Source organism: Bos javanicus, chromosome 26, assembly GCF_032452875.1.
Source record: "Bos javanicus breed banteng chromosome 26, ARS-OSU_banteng_1.0, whole genome shotgun sequence".
NCBI lineage: Eukaryota > Metazoa > Chordata > Mammalia > Artiodactyla > Bovidae > Bos > Bos javanicus.
Window position 1 is genome coordinate 45,298,421 of NC_083893.1, and position 16,901 is coordinate 45,315,321.

Genomic DNA, 16,901 nt, shown 5'->3' on the forward strand with positions numbered 1-16,901 from the left:
TGAAGGAGAAGACGCTGTAACGATCTTTGTTTAATGGACAGAGATGAGCAGACTGAAGCAAGTGAAGTAACTAGCCATGCCAGCTCTTAATCATCCTACACGGCCCTATGCACCCTTCCTTGCCTTCTCTGTTAAAGTGGATCCAGGCCCTTGAAATGTTTTCCCTCTGCCCGCTCCCACGATGCCAGGCTTTGCCAGCAGAGGGAGCAGGAGAGAGACTGCAGGAGGAGAAGGGACCCGGCCATCAGGAAGCTCAAGGGCCCTTACCTGGTGGCTCGATGGTCAGGTGGTGGTAGACCAGGAGCAGGTCAGAGGTCCCCCCGGAACTTGGCAGCGTTTCTGAGCACCCCCTGCACTAGCTGCTTGGTTCATAATACAGAACGCAGGACGGGGCAACAATGTTTGTATAGTTGCATTTATTTCCATTTTTGGTAAAACTATTGTTCTTCACTCCCTAAACACATTTATAAATAATGGACATTGTAAGGGCTTGGAGGAACAAACGGCAGAGTTGGAGCCATCAGGCCATTTTCAGCCATGCAGCTCTTTTGGTTGGGGGGTGGCTTGCCCAAAACACTGATGTGACCTACAATCCCTTTCCAGCCAATTCTGCCCTCGTGACTTCCGTGGATATAGACTCTTTTGCTGAATGAAGACAGGTGCTAGGAGTGGGGTAGGGGTGGTAGGGGCGGCTAAACAAGTCCGCAGTCTCTGACAGAGCAGCCACCTAGCTCCAAAGTCACCTGCAGTATTAATGGTACAGACATCCAGAGGGGTTTCAAACACACTGTGCGATGGTCCAAAATCTGGAGTTTGCAGAACTGGCAGAAGTTGGGAATGGTATTTTTAAAGTCATGTATTTAGGTCCTAGAAATTCAATGAAAAAGAAAAAAAAAAAAGCCAGTCCCCAGGGATCTAAGCCCGTGAGCGCATAGAAGGCCTTTGTGCCTGGTGGAAATGGTGGGAGTACACATCAGAAGAAAGGACTGTATCAGGTGGGTTCCGTGGGGTTGATTACCCCACTGCAGTCTGAAGACCCATTTCCTCAAGGGTTATCATTTCTGCTTGGTTAAGGTCAGCAACTCAGGAAGCTATGCTTTGCTTTATGAAAAAAAAAAAACACATCAGAAGTAAAATAAGTGTTTCACGTCATGAAGATATGGTTAAGTTTAATGGTTTATCCAGCGTTTGAAGTCATCCCAGGTCCAGGTAGAGGGTCGGTGGGGCAGCCCGTGGTTACACCGCGTTCCTTTGAAGGAGCTGGTCCAGTAATTGCTGGGGAAGCAGAGACAGAGACATCAAGTTCAGACTCAGCATCTGGGCGCCACACACACGTCACCCCTGCAGGCGGCCGGGCCGTTACCTTTTTGAAGACCTCGGCCCGGAGTCTGTTACTCTGTAAGATCACCCTTTTCTTTTGTTCCTCTTTTTTCTTCCTAACTTCCGGCAAGTTATTATAGATTCTGAAACAAATTGAGAAAACATTTTGAAATGGTAGCGAGACAGCGGGCGTCTGCCGTGGCTCTGCCTCCTGTCTTGTCAGCAGGCGCTTACATTTCAAAGGGCAGATCAGCTGGCTCTGGACCACCCCACGTCTCTGAGACCCCTAGACCTGGGGCTCCCCTGTCTGTCTGCAGACAGGGCTGCCCAGGCGGGGGCCATGCAGTAGATGGGGCCCCACCCAGGGCAGAGCTGGAGGAGCCAGGGATTTCTTTAGAAGTCAGGTTTCTTTCTCTCCACCCCTTGTGATAATTGACCACTTGCTTGTAAAATGAGAGATGCCAGGCCTACTGCTTTGGCCACTCTGAGTGTACACGTGTGTGTGTGTGTGTGTGTGTGTGTGTGTGTGTGTGCATGCTCAGTCAGTCGTGTCCAACTCTTTGTGACCCCACAGACTGTACCCCACCAGCCTCCCCTGTCCATGGGATTTCCCAGGCAAGCATACTGGAGTGGGTTGCCATTTCCTCTTTCAGGGGATCTTCCCAACTTAGGGATCAAACCTGTGTCTCCTGCAACTCCTGTATTGGCAGGTGGATTCTCTACCATCTGAGCCACCTGGGAAGCCCCCTGAGTGTAAACCTACTTTTTACCAAATACTTTTTTTGCCTCTCAGCTTTTGTCTTCCTATGCCTTGGAAAAGGAGCGGCGAATCTATGAACGTAGCTGGGGTCATATTGGAGCAGCCCACAGATAAAATGTGCGTGTCTGCCTCTTCACCTACTGCATTCCTAAGGAAGATGTTTCCAAACTCATCTTAGGCATAAGTATCACACGTTTGTCCTGGTGCAAAATCAGGAGCTTCCAGGATACCAGCAGGGCCTAGGGAGCCTCCTTCTGGGCCCTTCCTTCTTACTTCCCTACAGAGACTGCGTATGTACTGATGCAAACAAGATTTTGGCTGGCATCCATGGACAGAGAGGGGACACTGCAGCCTGAGCTTTGAGGATGCTGTACCAGTGACATGTGGCTGAACATCTCTTTTATTTTCCCTCATGTTTGAAAGCCCGACAAAATTTAACATGTTCCCCAATTAAAATAATAATTACAAAGTATGGAAAGATTGATGATGGCAACATTAGCAAGACGTCGTCTTGGTTAATGGGTATTAGGCTAATCATCTTTTTTACGAGTTTATCTTTTGAAATTATCTTTTTACTGAATATACAGCTGATTTACAGTATGGCTGTGGTCAGTATAGCTGATCTATGGTGCTGTGTTAGTTTCAGGTGTACAGCAGTGATTTAGCTTATACGTGTATGTGTATTCTTTTTCAGATTGGTTATTAAAAAGTACTGAGTCCACTTCCTGGTGCTGCACAGTAGGTCCTTGGTGATTTTCTGTTTTACACACAGCAGTATGTATGTGTTAGCCCCGAACTCCCAATTCATCCCTCCCCCACCCTTTCCCCAGGTAAGCACACGTTTCTTTGCTAAGTCTGTGGGTCTATTTCTGTTTTGCAGATAAGTTCATTTATATCATTATTTTTTAGAATCCACGTATACGTGGCTTTCATCACATGACACTTGTCTGACCTGCTTCACGTAGTGTGATCATCTCTAGGTCCATCCATGTTGCGGCAAATGGCACGGTTTCGTTCTTTTTTATGGCTGAGTAATATTCCATCGTATGTATGTTTCATATCTTGATCCATTCATCTGTTGATGTACACTGAGGTATCTTTCATGTCTTGGCTATGGTGGATAGTGCTGCTATGAACATTGGGGTGCATGTACCTCTTCAAATACAGTTTTCTCTGGGTATATGTCCAGGAATGGGCTTGCAGGATCATATGGTAGCTCTGTTTTCCGTTTTTTAAGGATCCTCCTCTTTACTGTTCTCCATAGGAGCTATATCAATTTATATTCCCACCAACAAAGTGTAGGAGGGCCCCTTACTAGTCTAATCATCTGACACGAGTTTCCCAGGTAGCCCTCACACCAGGTGGAAGAGACGCACAGTGTCCTGTTATGGGAGTGAGGAGCCCAGGCCCAGCGAGGTCAGGAGGCCAGTGACATCCCTCAGCTGGTGAATGAGGAGCTGGGAGCCCAGCCTTGGTCTGCTTGACTTCTTGCCACACTGGCCCCCAGTCACACAGCATAAAGTAACCCAGGCACTGCCTACACCCATCAGAGTGCCTGGCACAGAGGCCATCAGCATGGTACGAATTAATGAGTGCACACACGACTGCCAAGCCCAGGAGCTGTTCGAGAAGGAACCAGGAGAAGGCCATCAGGATCAGTAGGAAAGATGACATGTCCCAAAGCTCCCCAGTGGAAATCCTCCTGCACCCATACAGACACATCGTCCCCATCTTAACCATCTGACCATGTGGGGTGTTCAGGATAAAAATTCCTAGGCCTCAATCCTGGAGCTTCTTCTACAGTATTTTCTTAAAAGAACATCCTTAACAAATTGTGGTTAATTTATGCAATGGACCACTCTGCATCAGCTAAGAAAATCATCCATATCTTCTGACATAGAAAGACCCCACAGACATAAAGTAAAAGAAGCAAGCTATAGAAAGATAATACATAGCATGATCCCATTTATGGTAAAAAAATTAGACAATTGTATATGTAACAAGTAAATGTCTGTTTTCAGGCAGAGAGAAAGGCCTGGAAGCGTATAAAGGATGCCAATACCTATGGTGTCTCTGGAGGCAGGACAAGGTTGGGGAAATGGGGTAGGAGAGGGGATAGCTGGTCATGAGCGACTTCAGTTCTCTCTCCTGTGCTTGAATTTTTAAAATGAAAGTGCAATTTAGTAACATAATTAATAACAAAGAACACGAAAGAAAAGAAAGCTCCATTATAATTCTGCGGGGGAGTGAAGTCCGAGAGCCGAGGTCTGAGTCCACTTAGGGCAGACCACAGCGTAGATGCCTCACTGACTGTATCCAAGGAGCCCCGGCTTCCAGCCAGGGAAGTCATGACGGGGGACACAGCACCACTGATCCTCTCGGAGGCTGTTCTGTCTTCAGTAAGATGACAGGACAATGCTCTGTCCGCAGATGCCGCTTTGAGAGCTAGCATTTTAATTTCAAGCCTCCACAATAGTGGCTTTGGGCTTAGGGACCAGGAGGGGACCATTTGGCTGAATTTTCCACTAAATTGAAAGAGGAATACTTTGAGCATGAGGTATACACGGCTTCATACTTCTGAAACAGCAGGTCTCGACCCCCAGTGGCCCTTTCAAACGCCCAGTTAGAACACTGTGAAGCCGGTGGTTAATGGAAGGGTTCCCCTCCTCCTCACTGACACTTTTTTTTTTAAATTCACAGAGAGGTTCCCTACAGATAATCAAAGCTGGCTAATGATCATGGAAACAATATAATCATGGGAAAAGCAGAGATTTTGTGCCTGGAGTGGGGAGAAATGTACTCTTCCTATTTCAATGGTTTCTCTGAGTTGCCCTATCAGTTTGGTTTAATTATTATAATTCCCCCTAGTGCCAGATACTTTATTATAAACTAATGACATGTTACTTGCATGAACTTGGCGAACTCTGCCGGGTTATTACGTGTGGATTGGGAGGCCCGAGCTCGGGAAGAATGGCAGCCTTTGTGTACTGGTGAGAAAGAGGGGGCGTCCAGAACTGCAACCAGCCAAGCAGGACATGGAGAGCTTGCGGCAGCCGGGCGCCAAGAAGGCCAGCTTGTGGTCCTCTGCGGCTCCGTGGCCCCCTCACACTGTCCACCTCCAGGCCTGGAAGCTTTCCTGAAGGCCCGGAGACCCAGCTCCTCCCCCTCTTATGAAATTACCTGCGAAGGTGCACAGTGACAAACGGCACCTGCCCAGAGCAATGGCAGGAACATGCAGAAGCATTTCTGTTGAGTCTGGGGATCTCCTAGAGACCAATTAGCGGACTGGTTCAGAACTCAAGACCTACCGCCTTCCTAAGGGTTTTCCAAGAACGACATCAACATTCAGAGGTGCAATTCGGCAACTGCGCTCCTTTGGGCCAGCTTTTCAAATTCACGGCCGAGAAGACCTCAGAGCTCAAACACGGACCTAGAAGTGGTGGCCCCGCTGGGCAGAGCCTGCATCCAGCAAGCCACCCCTCCTTCCCCCACTTTTTCGACCTCACACAATAGAACCAAGTACCTTTTAGACCGCATGTGCATCTCCTTCTCTGAAATGTACCTTTCTTTGGGTTTGAACAAGTTATCTGAAAAAAAAAAAAAAGGAAAGATGATTAATTTCAGAAGGTACAGATATGCACTTATCTAGAAAAACATCATGGCAGGCTTGCTTGACTCTCTGTTATCCGTCCTTAATCTAAGATCAGCCTGTTATAAACACAGCAGGACTCAGTAGACACATACCACAAATGATTGTATTAAAATTGACAAGCTACAGGTTGGCCTTGACAACAGTCAAATACAGCATGAAGTTCAAGGTCAGCTCTAACAGACTTCAGGGGCAGTGACTCCTTTGCAGGCTTCATTGAGCAATAAAGAGTCACAGTTTACTGGGGTTGTGCCAGGGTAGCACAAAAACGTGTTTCAGCGTCACCCTGGGTGTGGGGCTGGGAAGGTGGTCATCCCATCTACAAAACAATCCCACTAGGTCTCGGTGCCTCTGAGAACACCGAGAGCAGGAGCTTTCACTCACAAGTGCCGTCTCCCTCATGGATGGCCAGCCTCGACTCCCTTTCTAAGGGGGAAGAATTCGTCCTTTCCAAGGTCAGAAAACATAACGGAAAGCAACGTAACAGTAACATCTGTCTAGCGTCCTTTGAGAAAGTGCCCAGTGGCTACACATCACCAAGTCTGGAACGTCTTTTAATAAGAGTACACATTGCTAATTGCAAGGATGTGTACAGATGGCACTCATAAAAATGGTCTGCATTTTTTTTTTTTTAGAAAGAAAAAAAATAGTGAGTACCCTTTTGATACAACTCTGAGATTCCTGAGAGATTCTTGGCCCTATAGATTAGCCAAGAGTCTGGCACCCCAAAATGCTCCTGGGGTGCTTGCTGCATGGGGATGCATCTGAGTGGCTATCACACAAACTGCCCGGAACACCTGGATAGTAACCAGCACACCAGCCTTCACTCGGCAGAAGTAGGTGGTGACTCAGCATCCTTTAGTCACAAAACTAAGGCAGGCTCCTGGCATCCCCAGCCAAGACCCCACCAGGCTTCAATCAGTCTCCCCACCTGGGCCTGTTCCCTGTATTCAACACTCCAGCGGAGCCACTTCAGATACCCCAAGCTTGAGAATGTGCAGAATTTTTCAAGAATATACAAGAAGGCAGACCAGAGGCGAGGATATGAAGAAGTCTTTTCCTGTCTGGGGAACTACAACACAGCTGTGATTTACAATATGGAAATGGCACAGTGGCTGAGCTTGTCTTCTGTCTGGTTATAAACATAAAAGATGGTACCGTTCCTCAACCTCAAAGACAAGATTCAAAGGAGAAACAAGAGAAAGGAGAAAGAAATCAGAAGAATGTTCACAGTGAAGGGGAAACATCCCCAGTGTTTGGAAAGGCATTGGGCCATGTGAACCAGGAGAGTCAACCTCACCACGAGGACTCTGATCTGCCAAGACACCTCCCAGTGCCCACCCTCCCCTCTCCATCTAGACAGGGCCAGGCCAGAACCCAAGACCTCAGGAAGAGCCGAACAGCATTCCAAAGAAATGGGGGTGTTGCCAGGGCAGTCAGGGTCTCAGGCAAGCAAACATGTGTCTGCCTACAGACTCCCACTCCAGGCAGAAGGAGCCGCCTGCAGACTTAGACTCCAGTCTGAACCAGCATTCCTCAGGAGCGACTCAGGATGAGGGAGAGGCTGGTGTGGACTGAGGCAGGGGCCCCAGGGGGATAGAAAGGCTATGAACGGCCTGTAAAACACTTAAAAATCTCAGCTTAATTGCATGTGGTCTCCCCGCAGATATTAGCTCTGTTTTTGTTTTGGTTCAGTTTGATTTATTTCTTTTGAGTGCCTGATACCACAGTGAAGCTTTGGTCTCATTTCCAAGAGGAAACACAAGTGAATGTGAGTCCTGGGTACCTCCTCGGTTTTCTTTTCTGAACTCTTCTCCGCCTGCTGTGCCTCAGCACAAGTTTAAATTCTGGGCCCAGCAGCCGACGTAGGCAAAACAAGCAGATCTGCGTCCAGGAGTGCAGACCCCAGCCGGCAGGCTCCGGCCCACGCCTTGTGCTGGTCGCTGTTGACTTTGAGTTTTCCTAACAGCACCAGGCTCATCGGATGAGCAATGGAGGCTTTCAGGATGCAAGGGAAGACAGGAAAAGAACAAAATTCTGCCTCCCTGGAGGAAGTGGTTTAAAATAAATCATCATGCGTTGTAATGGCTCCTGACCTCACTAGAGCAAAAAAAGAAAAAAGCACGTTTGGCACGTTGAGAGGGAAGGTGGCCGGAAGAGGGCGGGGGCAGTGTGGCGCCAGAGGGTCAGCACTGCTAGTGATAATAACTGCTAGCATTTATTGGGTCTCAATAGGTCTTCACACCAACCCTGTGATGTGCTCGTAATTTTTGCATTTCAGGGACAGAAAATCAAAGTTCAAGGGGCCAAGGGTCCCCTGCTCTGGGTCATCAGTGAATGAGTGAGCGACAGAGCTGGGTTTCAGTCCAAACCAGTCTGTCCAGCCCTGCCCACACACACCCTCAGTCTCAGAACGTGGTCACCAACCTGTGGTTTCAGAATCCATCTTTTGGGAGCCCTGACACATGCTGGTCAATTTCCCAGGCATCATTCCAAAATTTCTTTCTCTTCCCCCTTCCTCCTACACTGAAGGAGCAAGGACTATGCTTCCAGGGAATGCTCAGAAGAAAAAAGCACTGATAAGATCTTGCCACCATGAGACTTCATGATTGAGGGAGAAGCTGGATAAGGAACAGATCAGCTACAAAGTATCAGGTGAATGTTGTGATGAAAATGAATCCTGGCCACTTGGTCAAGTGGGTCCTGGGGGTGGTTAGGAAGGTCCCTTGGGGAGGATATATGTTACTATGACCCTAATGAGCTGGCTGCCCGAGCCAGTAGAGGGAAGAGCGAGGAAGGATCAGGGGGCCATGGTGCCTTCAGTGCTAGGAAGGAGGGCGTGAGAAGGCAGGTGGGGAACAGAGGTGAGAGCAAAGACCGCTGTGGTTCTCCACCCAGGCCACACTCCACCGCTGCCGGCGGAGTCTGACCATGATTCCCACGCATGGGCACTGGGATCTACACCAGAATCTCCCATGGTTCTAGTGGGCACCGTGTAATAGGGAAGAACACATCTGACTCTGTATTAGGTTCGTTTCATCAGCCTTTGTATTCTACTGCTTTTGCTTTAAGAATGTTTCCCAAAGCCTGAAATATACAGGAGAGCCCTCTGTCAAGGTTCTGACTTTTAAGGGTGTAACACTCTTCCATTCATATAGAGATGAAAAGTTGCAAAGCAGAAAATAACATTTGTCCTGTTGGAGGTTTACAGGAACCTCATGACACCTGCGAGAACAAAGGATTCCCACACCAAGAAGTTTGCCAAAGCCAACACGTCCCTCACTCACCATGCCTTTAGAAAAGCTTTGCTGAAACCCTTAGGGGAGTTTGGACTTTTCAGGGGCACGAGCCACCCATTTTCCTTATATGGCCCTCCAGTAAAGCTTTCTCTGCTCCAGACCCCTGTATTTTGGGTATTGTTGGGCCACACTATGTGTTGGGCACACACACTGGCATTTGGTAACTGCTGGAGGTAGGAACCATCCTTGTTGGGTTTTGCAAGTCTATTAAGGAGAATTTCAAGTCTGTTAAGTGTTCCTTCAGAGTAAGAGACAAAGACCCACTTGAGGTTTTAAGTAGGGGCTCTGATTTGGATTCCCAAAGGATGGCTCCAGCAGCTGTTCAGAATACGCACCAAATGGGTAGGAATAAGGGCTTCCCTGGTGGCTCAGACAGTAAAGAATCCGCCTGCAATGCGGGAGACCTGGGTTCGATCCCTGGGTTGGGAAAATCCCCTGGAGGAGGAAATGGCAACCCACTCCAGTGTTCTTGCGTGGAGAATCCCCATGGGCAGAGGAGCCTGGCGGGCTACAGTCCATGGGGTCGCACAGAGTCAGACACGACTGAGCAACTAGGCACACAGGGTAGAGTACATTCAAACACGGCTGCAGGGAGACAGGTCAGACCATTGCGGTTGCGTAAGCAGTGCTCAGCACAACCGGGAAATAGGAGGACTCGGACTCAGCCACACCCACAGAATACGAGCAAAGAGGGCTGTGAAGGTGGGACAGAAAACCAGATTTTATGGGGGAGGGAGGGAGGGGCAAACTATTATATACAGAATGCATAAGCACCAAGGCCCTACTGTATAGCACAGGGAACTGTATTCAGCACCTTATGATAAACTGTAATGGAAAAGAATATGAAAAAGAATGTGTATATATATAACTGAATCACTTTGCTGTACAGCAGAAATTAACATAATGTTGTGAATTAACTATAGTTGAATAAAATAGAAAGAAAAAAGGAAAGAAAAACAGGCTTTGGGTTGGAGCCACCCTTCATTTGACTGTTTAACTTTCACCTGTTTGGTGCTCAGTAGCCTCAAGGATCAGTAAGACAAAGGACTCACAGCCCAGGGCGAGAGCCTGATACACGTGGCCTTCAGGTGTCACTACTGACATCTGCATAGGGAGAGGGCTCATGGGGGTTGTGCGGTCCATCAGGGAAGGGATGCACCTGGAGAGACTTCACAGAAGGACACAGCTGAACTGAATATTGAAAAATAAAGTGGTGTCCTGATAGTGAGAGGGAGCGCAGGAGTAAGGTGGCCCGCGTAGAAACACAGCGAGAGCACAAGGCCCAGCCTACAGCAAGAGACGGCTCTTCAAGGAAATATGCAGTGGGCTCCACTGGGGACCTTATTTTACAGGATGGAAACCATCCTGCACACACTGTGCTCAAAGATACAGTGAAAGCCCATCTATCCAGACCCTTTTAATGGAAATTCTGCCTTTATAAAATTAAAGTGACTGGTGAGAACAATTTTCAGCCAGCTTATGGATCTTTTATGGATTTTCCTTGAAGCTTCCTGTATTCTAATTCACTAATATGGAGGAAAGAATTGAAGCTGTATTTATGTCCAATTATCATTCAAATAGAGCAGGCTTTTTTTCCCCGTTAATACAATTACTAAGGTAGTTAATTGCCCATTTCTGTCTTTCTGGAAAATTCTTTTTCTTTTTAAACCTGAGTGTCTGGTGTCTGGCTCATTATTGTATCCAAACTACTGGCCTATTGCTAAGTTCATGAGTTAAGGCCAGACACATAGTGTAAGCAAACAACCAGCTACCAAGATTTCGGTGTTTCTGAGGCTGTTCTTGGGGAGCAGCTGAATACAAGCCTGACGTCGCATTAATCTCCATAAAGCAGGTGTTTATCACAACCCTCACCTCATGTGTGTAAACACGTGTGCACACGCAGGACAGGTGGCCTGAACACTCAGCCAGCCAGTGGTGTTACCAGAGCAGCAAGGATCACCTGGACACCAGCGTGATGCACTGTTTATGAGGCCAGAGCTCATTTCCCTCCGCACAGAGTCCTTATCTACAGCTCTGATTGCAAAGCTTCATTTTCCCTATTGAACAAGTAATCTAAATGATAATCAAGTTCACACTGGATTTATTAGTGCAGTGCCCTCGCAGAAGCTGATTTGCAGCAGTCACCCTGAGCACTTTGAAGAATCTTTTAGAATGAGCTTCCCCCAGCTTACGAACACCAAAGCTAAGGGATGCCTGTTGGAGAGAATCCAGCCAGGAGACAACAAGCCAGTTTGGAGTAGAGATGCCAAGTCTACACTGCCCAGTATCTTCTAAGAAAGACATGGCCTACCCAAAGGAATGGAAATGGGGTATGTCTTAGGGAAGAAAATCTCTAGAGGGTTTTTCCCCTAAAAAAGAGGCCCTTAGAATACACCAATAGGTGTGTATTCTAAGCTCACAAGGGAGGCTGTTCATTATGTCAGTCTCAAAGCCAGTGAGCAGCTGGCCTTCCTGCGGCTGGAATAATCGCATCATGGTCTTTGGGAGTTGAATCCAGCTACTTCCACATCATTTCCATTTGGCTCGTCTTGCTGGGATCTCTAATTTGCTGACATAGGCCACAGCCGAGGGTCTACCTTGGACTAATTAGCCTTCCAGAAACTAAATGATGTGCATTGCACCGTAGAAAAGCTAGTTAAAGACTCATAGGTTGTTCACCCCCAAAGTGCTCTTGTGATGATAAAATCCTGTGCTGGATAAACATCGTCATTTTTCTGAAATCCTTCTATGCTTCTGTGGGACCCTGAAGGACAGTTTCACATGGTGAGCCGCCCATTCCAGGCGCCTGGGTAGTGGTGGAGGTTGTGTGTTTCATTTACATAAAAATAATGCTCTACAACAATGAGACAAATAACCATTCAGACCCAAAAGAGAGATACTAATGTCACAGTTTAGAGATGCAAGGAGGCTCTCAGATCCTTCGGGTAAAGGCATCTGAAATTAAGAAATGATAAAGAAACCAGAGGTCTGCAGAGAAATCTATTTCTCTTTCTACGCTCAGGTCAAGAAATGAGGCATCACGGGCTTCTGGTTAATGCAAGTGAATTGTTTTCTCTGCAGAGAGCTTGGTTCCTGCACATGCAGACTGACCCTCGAGTCTCCAGCAGAATCACTATCCTGGGGACTCTGTGAACACACAGGGTGCTGGGCACTAAAGGATGGATTTGAGAAAGGGTCTGCCCCTGGGCGTGCGCTTCCCAGGTGGCTCAGCTGATAAAGAATCTGCCTGCAATGCAGGAGACACAGATTTGATCCCTGGGTTGGGAAGATCCCCTGGAGAAGGACATGGCAACCCACTCCAGTATTCTTGCCTGGAGAATTCCATGGACAGAGGAGCCTGGTAGGCTACAGTCCATGGGGTTGCAAAGAGTCGGACACAACTGAGCGTGCACACACGCTGACACTGACCTGCCCCTAGGCATGAGGTGGGGAAGGGGCATGAGGAGGGCCCACCAGGCACTCTGGAACCCCACGAACCTCCCCACACATGCTCATAAGGTAGAATCCTTGATGCGATATGGGCAGACCAGGGGCCACGGCTTCAGTTCCCCCAGCTAGAAAAACCAGATCCCCAAGTCAAACTGTTTAAAGGAGTCTTACCACAATTCCGTTGCTCTGTCTCTCAGACCCAAGAGCTCCACCATAAGCTGCTTCCCCATCGGTCCCCCAGGGTCCTGTCCTTTATGGTTCTAGATTCAGCTGACTTGGCTGTCTGCCGTAAGAAGCCCTGAACAGACTGAAATCATGCAAATTCAGCTCACCTGGCTGTCTGTGGTAGCAGAGACTCGAAGACCAACTCAGATCCTCACACAAGACCAGACACTCACACACTGAACCCTCAGCAAGGGCTACCATCAATTGCCTAAAATGTGCATTTTTTCCCCTGGGTTCAGCAAAACAAGGTACAGCATTACTCACAATGAGCACATTGGTGAATTTAAAGGTGACCCAAAGGAGCTAGGGAGCTTTACCAGCCTCTAAGGTTTAGTGACCCCAGCTCTCAGCGACCTCACTACATATGGCAGGAAATCATCATTGGTTTCTGCTTCATGAAAATCATACAAGTGTTAGTACATTAAACATCATGTTTTTATGATGTAACTTTGACACTTCCTTTGGCCTGCCTGACCCTCCACACCATAAAAGAGGTGTCCACTTGGGATCCAAGTCTGCAGACCTGAATCGGGTTAGGCCTCAGCTTGGTGCTCTGTGCCCTGGAACTGGCCCCTCAAGCTTGCTGGCCTCCTGTTCCTCCTCTGCTCTGTGCGGGGACAGCATCTGCCTTAAAGGTCCTAGGAAGGTCTCACAGGAATGGTCCATATGAACATGGACTATAACCTTGGAGACGCCAGTGGCAGCCATGATGCTAACAGCCACCAGTCTCCAAGCATCCCCTGCCCTGGCCCCCATTTGTGACTCAGTTCATCCCTTGACTCGGGAAAGCAGGTGTTTTCCTCTTTACAGATGAGCAGAGGTCTCAAAGGTCAGTAACGTAACCTCAGGTCTCAAAGCAAGCAGCTAAGGGGCCTGAGAATCGAGTCATTGATGGAATCAATGGGCTGTTTATTCTCTGCAGAAGATAGATGGCCATGGTTCTCAAAGTGGGGCTGACGCTTTCACAGAAAGGCCGACATCTAGGCAGTGTCTGCTTCCCCTTCATTCCCCGAACCAGCAGCACCAGCATCACTGGGGAACTTGTGACAAATGAAAGTTCTTACTCCTGCCCCAAGTCAGCTGGGTCAGAAGTTCTGGGGCTGGACCAGTGTCCTGTGAGCTCTCAAGTCCAGCAGGGGATTCTGACTTGCTCGTGTGTGAGGACCACTGAGAAACAATAACAAGAAGGATAAGGAAAACAGCCAAGTCCCTCCAGGGGCTTCCAGGCTTTGAGGAAGTATTGCCCAATATTATACAGGAAGCCCAGGAAAATCTGCATTTCAGATCAAAAGTGAAACAGTTTTAGCATAAGTATACCCTATACCCTTAGTCAAGCCTCTTGATGAAGGTGAAAAAGGAGAGTGAAAAAGTTGGCTTAAAACTCAACATTCAAAAAAAGTAAAGATTGTGGCATCTAGTCCCTTCAGTTCATGGCAAATAGATGGAGAAAAAAGGAAACACTGACAGACAAAATCACTGAGGACAGTGACTGCAGCCACAGAATTAAAAGACGCTTGCTCCTTGGAAGAAAAGCTATGACAAACCCAGAGAGTATATTAAAAAGCAGAGACATCACTTTGTTGACCAAGGTCCATAGAGTCAGAGCTATGGATTTTTCAGTCGTCATGTATGGATGTGAGAGTTGAACCATAAAGAAAGCTGAGCACCGAAGAACTGATGCTTTCAAACTGTGGTGCTGGAGCAGACTCTTGAGAGTCCCTTGAATAGCAAGGAGATCAAGCCAGTCCATCGTAAAGGAAATCAACCCTGAATATTCATTGGGAGGACTAATGCCGAAGCTGAAACTCCAATACTTTGGCCACTTGATGCAAGAAGCTGACTCATTAGAAAAGACCCTGATGCTTGGAAAGATTGAAGGTGGGAGGAGAAGAGGGTGAAGGAGGATGAGATGGTTGGATGGCATCACTGACTCAATGGACATGAGTTTGAGCAACTCTGGGAGATGGTGAAGGACAGGGAAGCCTGGCATGCTGCAGTCCATGATGTAGCAGAATCGGACACGACTTAGCAACTGAACAATAATGTTCCATGTAATATTTGGGGCCTACTTATGCTAAAAGAGGTTTTGATGCCCTGAAAAGCAAATTTAACTGGGCATCCTATATTTTCACTTAGTGAATCTGGCATCCCTATTTTGAGTGTGTGAAGAAACTCTCCCTGCCGTGGCAACAATCAGGGCGCCGGCTCCAGAGCCCCCACGGGCATCGTCTGATGCAGCTCCCTGCATCACGGGGAAGGCAAGCCTCTGCCCCAGTTGCACAGTTACTTCTCTGGTAGCTTATTGCTTCTCTGCCATTTTCCAGCCCTTGGTGTGGGGAACACAACCCTCCCTGGTTATTTCATGTTGTGACATTGGTGAGTGCTTTCTGAAGGGGTTTTGACTGGCTCCTCTTTCTCTGCTGGACTCCGTTGGGTGACAGTGTGACGGCCTTGTTACAGATTCCAGGGGACCCCACATGGAGAGAGGTCCAGCACCTGTCAGTGGACAAGCTTCCAGGGAGGCAAGCTGGCCACAGCCTGTGAAACTGGCACCACCCCCTGCCGCCCAGAGAACCCCAGGCTCCTCAATCATCGCTTTCTGGCTCTGCCAGACCAAAGGGATTCAGATAAGGAGAATAAGACCTTCTTCCTGCAGTCTCAGATTTTTGTGGGAAATGGCAGATCGAAATTCCAGTTGGGGCTTCTTTAGCAAAGCATGGTATTGGGTTGGCCAAAAAGTTTGTTAGGGTTTTTCCTTCACATCTTTTAGAACAAAACCTGAATAAACCTTTTGGCCAACCCAATAGATAGTCTTAAAAGCAAAGATTCCTAGAGCTGTGTTTCCAAAATGGATGCTCGAGAATTAGATAAAAGCATTTCACGGTCAAAGAAGTTTAGAGAAAACAAGCTTAAACAAATTTAAGCAGGCTTCATTGTTGTAGGACTTATCAGTGCCTTTAACATACATGGGCCTTGTAAACCTCCCAGAGAACACAGCTTACAAAATAATCCAAAGGAATTGGTCTCCCTCTTGAATGTATTTTTGATTGTCTAGGCCTAAGGATGCTGGGGCGAGAAGTGACAATTGCAGAACATTAGCAAGTTATAATTAGTTTTCAGTTTTCATTGTTATTATTTGTGGCTATAAAACAGGATTTTAAATATATAAAATTACTATACGGCCTTCACATTTTCTTAAGAATGTGTGTGTGTGTACGTGTGTGTGTGCACGAGCACGTGCGTGTGTGGGCTGAATGGCAAGTTTAAATTAGTCATGTAAAGAAACTAGGCAATGGCTCAAGTCATACTTCACCATAAAACAGCAAAACTAGAACACGTCTGAATGGCTAGCTGTTGATCTGGGAGTCACTGCTTGCTCAGTTCCAGGGTTTCCCAGCATTATTTAGAGAACCACAAAATATGGTGATTTATAGATGATGAATAAACTTTCATTCTGGTTGCCAAGTAGATTTATATCCTTAGTGTCACTGAAAGGTTTATTACTGAACTGCACTGGGGGATAAAAGGGAAATCATTTGGAAAATAAAATCCAGGCAATTGGGCGAGTTCCCATAAAGACTTTTTTCCTTACCACTCTGCAATTCTGTGTTTTTACCTTGCATTATTTTAATTGGAAATAACACTGTCCTACAGATCTACTTCTAATCAATAGACATAAATTGATCTTTTCTTCCTGTGTTTTTTAGGGGAAAAAAAACAACAACAACACACAACACCTTTATCTTTGGTCTGCAAAGGATACCAATAACAGCAACATGCAAATATCTCTGAATCAGGGAAACAGTCTTTTAGTTAAATCATGCTTCTTGTTTTCTTTGCAGACTGATGAAGTAACAATTGACTTTTATCTGATAAGCACATTTTAAAATCCCTTTGTGAGCAATGGGAGAACTAGCCCCAAATATTTTTTCGGATGATTGATGGAAAAATATCCAGGAGATCAGATTGGAGATTGTAGGGATGGTGTGGCCAGTACTAGCTGTGTGATGAACAGCACACTTTTATTACTGCAATGACTTCTCCAGCCATCTCATATCTGCTGGGTCACTTTTCTAGCTTGTCGCTCAGGGAATGCAAATTAATTTTAATACTTGTTCTAGCCAAAAATCATCAGTGAAAGCAGATCGGCTGGAGAAGGAATTGTGCAGTGCCTTCCGGAGAATTCCACTCCTCTACT

At 47.1% G+C, this 16,901-nt stretch overlaps 1 protein-coding gene across 5 annotated transcripts in view; it reads right to left on the bottom strand.

Annotated features, from left to right (window-relative positions):
* Positions 1–399: 399 nt before the first annotated feature.
* C26H10orf90 (chromosome 26 C10orf90 homolog) overlaps positions 400–16,901 on the bottom strand; it is a 249,556-nt gene continuing 233,054 nt past the window's right edge. For all 5 annotated transcript variants that reach the window (XM_061403984.1, XM_061403982.1, XM_061403981.1 and 2 more), the window contains 3 exons: positions 5,604–5,667; positions 1,364–1,463; positions 400–1,275 (listed from right to left, as the gene is read on the bottom strand). In XM_061403984.1, coding sequence (XP_061259968.1) covers positions 1,237–1,275; positions 1,364–1,463; positions 5,604–5,667 — 203 coding nt within the window. In that variant the 3' untranslated portion in view covers positions 400–1,236. The remainder of the gene's footprint in view (positions 1,276–1,363; positions 1,464–5,603; positions 5,668–16,901) is intronic.